Below are 4804 nucleotides of genomic sequence, written 5' to 3' on the forward strand. Positions count from 1 at the left end.
CAAATCGGATACTCCTTAAAAGAGTTATCGTGCGCACCAGTCTGCATACAGACAGACAGACGGACGGACGGGTATCGCTATGATGATGATATATACCCTCTGAAGCAATATGTTTGAGGGTATAAATATATAATTTATTTGTAGAAAAACCATGCTTTCATAAGAATTCGTTCTCATCAGTTTTCTGTTTTTCACCAGAGGATATTCTCCGAAGAAATTTACGATCGGTACTTAGGTATAAACAAAGTTTTTATTACAGGAGTTTTTTATTGATTTCTGAGGATAATTACCTTAATACTCCAACTATTATCAATCGGAAGGAATCATTTTGTGGTGCTATACTTTAATGTGTACCTATTTTAAAAATTGTAATGTGGTTTTGAGAATATTCTAATGATTTTGAGAATATCATCACGCTTTTCTTGAAATTATTCATTCTTCTTTAAATTTATGAATGAATTTGAATGAATTTTTATAGTTATTAGCGTTCTTTATTTACAGATTTCGTTAAATCTTGTCGAAAGTTCATTATATTCGATTTTCTCAGGAATTTTATTGAAAAAATAAAGTTAGGTTATGTTGTTTTATAATATGAAAAACAAACATCATAAACAAACGTAAGTAAATATTGAAATGGCTGCATATGGTTCTGTAATGGAAAATATTTTTGCGTGAATTACGTTTCAATTTTTTTATGAAATTAACATAATGCGGATGACAACCAATGATATGGGAAGATCACAAGATATAAGGGGATATTTTATTAATTCGGGAAAATTGATGCTATGTCTCGGATTATAGAATCAATATTTTCTCCTTATTTTCACTAAATTTTTCACAATTACCAATTTTATGACAAGCATTAACATACTTTTTTAAGATTTGAGAATGTGGATGCATACAAAACAGAGCTATCAAAGGGTTAAGAGTAAAATTGCCTTAGTTCACCTCATGATGTATAGACAAAGAGCAAACATTTGTTATTGAATAATACGGTACAGGTGTTTCTTCTTTATAAATAGTTACATATGTTGTGATGATGCAGTATATAAAACCATTATACATCATTTTCAATTTTTTAGTTTATAATTTCCATTGAATTGCTATTGAACGGAAAGAAAATGTTGCATTTTCTAAACTTAAAGTATTCTTTGGTGCTTCTATTTTTGGTTCATACAGTACTGGCCGAAGTGAAATGGTACACCGCTCCAGATGGCAATAGATATATGGTCGATGATGAAAATACGGTAAGAATAATGGTTTCAAATTCAGAGATTGATAAATTGGTTTTCGAAAAAAATAATCAGTTTTTGTGTGGAAATGAATTTCCTAAATCATGCCTACAGGGTGAGATAAAAAAAATGCAACAAAGTCAAACGCCATAATTTTATTGAATGAAAGCAAAAAATGACGGAAATACCTATTTTAGAATAGGTTTAGATTTGTTCGAATTTGTCACCTTTGGCACGAAGTATGGCTTTCAAACTGCCAATGAAACCATCACCACGCTGCCCGAATGTTGCTCTGCGGTATTTTGGCCCATTCCCGGCGAAGCGCTTGCTTGAGGTGATCGACACTTTGGTATTTTTTAGTGCCACCCTTGCTTTCCAAAATACTCCAGACACAATAGTCCAAGGGATTGGTATCCGGAGATTTTGGTGGCCATTGTACGCTGGAAATGAAGTGAAGAAACTCATATTGTGACCATTCTTGGGTGGTGCGTGCTGAGTGCGATGGTGCTGAGTCCTGTTGGAATGTCCAAGGTCTGCGGTCAAAATGTTTGTGTGTTCAAGGCTTTAATACACCCTCCAGAATATTTTCGCGATAATATTCGGCATTTATTCTGATCAATACGAGCGGAGAGCGACCATCGGCTGTTATGGCGGCTCACACCATCACCATGGCCGCCGCTTGAGTTCTGGTGGCCAACCGAAGGTGCACATTTTCAGCTGACCTCTTTGTCAAGTAAAGATGATCATTTTGTTTTTTTTTTTTTTACAAACTGCTGGAGAACGAATGTTATCTCATCGGAGAAAACCAAATTTGGTAGTTCGCCACTTTCGGCCAAGCGAATCAATTCTTTAGCTTTTTTTAAGTCTATTTTCTTTCTGTTGCGGTGTAAGTTCTTGCACTTTTTGGAATTTCAATGGTTTTACGCCGAGCTCATTTTTCAATATTTGCCGAATGGAATATTGCGATATGTTCAGCTCAGGAGGCATTTTTCGGCCACTGCAACGCGTGCTGCGATCAAGTCGCTCCTTTACTTTTCGAACCATTTCTGCTGATGTTGCTGTTTTCTAACGTCCACTTGCTTGACGTCGGGCTATGCTACCAGTATCACGCGGTAACGAGAGATGGTACGAGACACAAAAGATTTATTCACATTTAAATGATGGAGTGCTCTAACGATAGCCACTTGTGGATTTCCAGCCAAATATAAAGAAAGAGCACTATCACGCTTGAATTCTATCACGAATAACTTTTTTTCTGGAAAATTCTCACCAAAATGCTTTTGTAAGCTTGTAAACAATATAATGAGCTGTCACTCGAATAATTTCAACAGCTGTCGGACGAGTGGCTTAGAAATGTCAGTAGTCTGAAGTTGGTTGCACCCTGTATATAAATTTAGTGGATTCGGACTACCACCTCCATGGTCAAATAAGATCGACTTGATTTTAGATTTAGCATGAATTGACCGTTATAACCACTGAATTTATTAAATATATAACCATGCTTTTATATGTTTATATGTTTTTATACATTCCAAACAAACTCTCTTCCTTCTATACAGTACAATTGGTATGAGTCCCTAGCGGAATGCACCAAGAGAGGTCTAACTTTGGTCAGCATTAACAGCGATCAGAAAAACGATGCTTTACTAACTGGATTGAGACAATTAAGTGAGTACTTATGTGGAATTTTCTTTTTAAACATTCGAAACAGTATTATTTCACAGCATTCATTTAATATTCAAGATAAATATGAATTCTGGCTCGGTGGCGTAGCTACCAATTATCGGAATCGTGGTGTGGTTTTCCGTTGGATTTCAAGCGGCGAAGATTTCGACTACACCAACTGGGCCAACAATGAACCGAATGGCAATGGTGTTGAGGTATGCGTTCACACTTCGAATTCTAATTATCGTTGGAATGATCGAGATTGTTTGAATTCGAAATTCAATTTACTTTGCGAAGAAAATCCAAACGTCAAAGAACTAAAGAAATTCATTAGTCTGATGGAAGACTATATACATGGCATTTTGAATATATAAATTCATTTTCTTAGTTGTTTTAATTAAAACATATTATCTGTTTAAATGACAAAATTTAGTTTCTGCGTTTTTATGGATATGCATTTTTAAAGAATATTGTTTTCAAAATCAAGAAAATCTTAATTTCTCAAAAAATAATATAGGGTAAGTGCGCCTAAGTTCGGCATGTCCCAGTAGTCGGCAGTTTTGAAAATTAAACTTAGGTAACTAAGAATAGAATTGATCAAATAATGAAATAATTGCAAAAAAAACGTCAACAGTGTTCTCTGCTCTCTCTTTCTCTAAAAAAACAATGAGCTCCGATCATTTATTACGAGAGAATAACTGTTTTCGTCAGTGAGTGTATTCTAACGCGTGCGATAGTGCTTGTTTGTAAAGAAAAAAATAGTGGAGGCGTCAACTTAATAATCGATTTAAGTAAACTAAATTTAATACTTTTGGGATCAAAAATATTTAATAATAGTAAATAACAGTCTAAAGATCATTTTATAACACAAAAACATAGAAATCAATCATTTTACGGTTAATGCCGACATTAGAAACATAAAAAAAGAGATTTGGCAGTAGTCGGCAGGGGGTGCCGATTACTAGAAAAACTATAATTTTTGCCCAATTTCACCAAAACTCGAGAAAAGTATTAAAAATAATCCAAAAACTACTCAAATAAAAAATAGTTTTAAGTCGGCAGTTGCTTTTATTTGTGCTTTTTGACCAACTTTTCTAAATTAAGTGGGTTTTTTAAATCAGCTATTTGACGTTTTAAAGAGAGGTGGCATTTAAATAAAAAGTTGGCTATCTAAAGGACAAAATCACAAATTCCAAATATAAAAACGGCATTTTATTTTATTTAATCTCATTTTTAATTTAATTGAAAATCTAAACGTTACTGCGTAACCCTACTATTCTTGATTTTCCACCTATATTTGGTTTAGAATTATAATTAAATAAAACACTATTTAAAAACTAAATTAATTTCAAATTCTGACTAAACTATGAATTAGTAATATGGCATTGTTTTGTACTTTTTTAAATAAAAAAAAAATATGCAAAACAATATTTTTTTACGGAATACCATATGCCGACTACTGGCAAATAGATATGCCGAGCATTGGAAAATGGTGCCGACTACTGGCAAAAAACTACTACTTTAGTAAAATTGCAAATTTTGCCAATTTAATAAAAATAAATTCAATTGTTGTTAATTATTTCGAAAACTAAACAAAATTTGGAATCTGAACAACTTTATTTTTCTGCAATTGAAAGATATCACTCAGAATGTTGATAGATTGAAAAGTTGAAAATCCTAAAAGTGCCGACTACTGGTACACTTACCCTATTTTAAAATTATCAAAAATCTTCGATTATGAAAGAATTAGTTTTTTTAAAGAATATATTTTCGAAAGACGAGAATTTCCAAAGATCGGATATAATTGTAAATTTTTTGTGAATATTAAAAAAAATCAAAAATAATGTTTTTTTTTTGTATTTTGTACGGAACGGAGTGCCCAACCGACAAAAGTAAGACTTTCAAGC

General features: G+C 33.0%; 1 protein-coding gene across 1 annotated transcript; it reads left to right on the forward strand.

Moving 5' to 3' along the window:
* Positions 1 to 1054: 1054 nt before the first annotated feature.
* LOC101901101 (lectin subunit alpha-like) lies at positions 1055 to 3325 on the forward strand. Its single transcript, XM_005188681.4, has 3 exons — positions 1055 to 1247; positions 2792 to 2900; positions 2976 to 3325. Exons 1-3 carry the CDS (start codon positions 1122 to 1124, stop codon positions 3269 to 3271), a joined length of 531 nt encoding a protein of 176 aa, XP_005188738.2. The 5' UTR covers positions 1055 to 1121; the 3' UTR covers positions 3272 to 3325.
* The last annotated feature ends 1479 nt before the right edge of the window (positions 3326 to 4804 follow it).

The sequence above is a fragment of the Musca domestica genome, unplaced genomic scaffold (genome assembly GCF_030504385.1).
Source record: "Musca domestica strain aabys unplaced genomic scaffold, Musca_domestica.polishedcontigs.V.1.1 2, whole genome shotgun sequence".
Lineage (NCBI taxonomy): Eukaryota > Metazoa > Arthropoda > Insecta > Diptera > Muscidae > Musca > Musca domestica.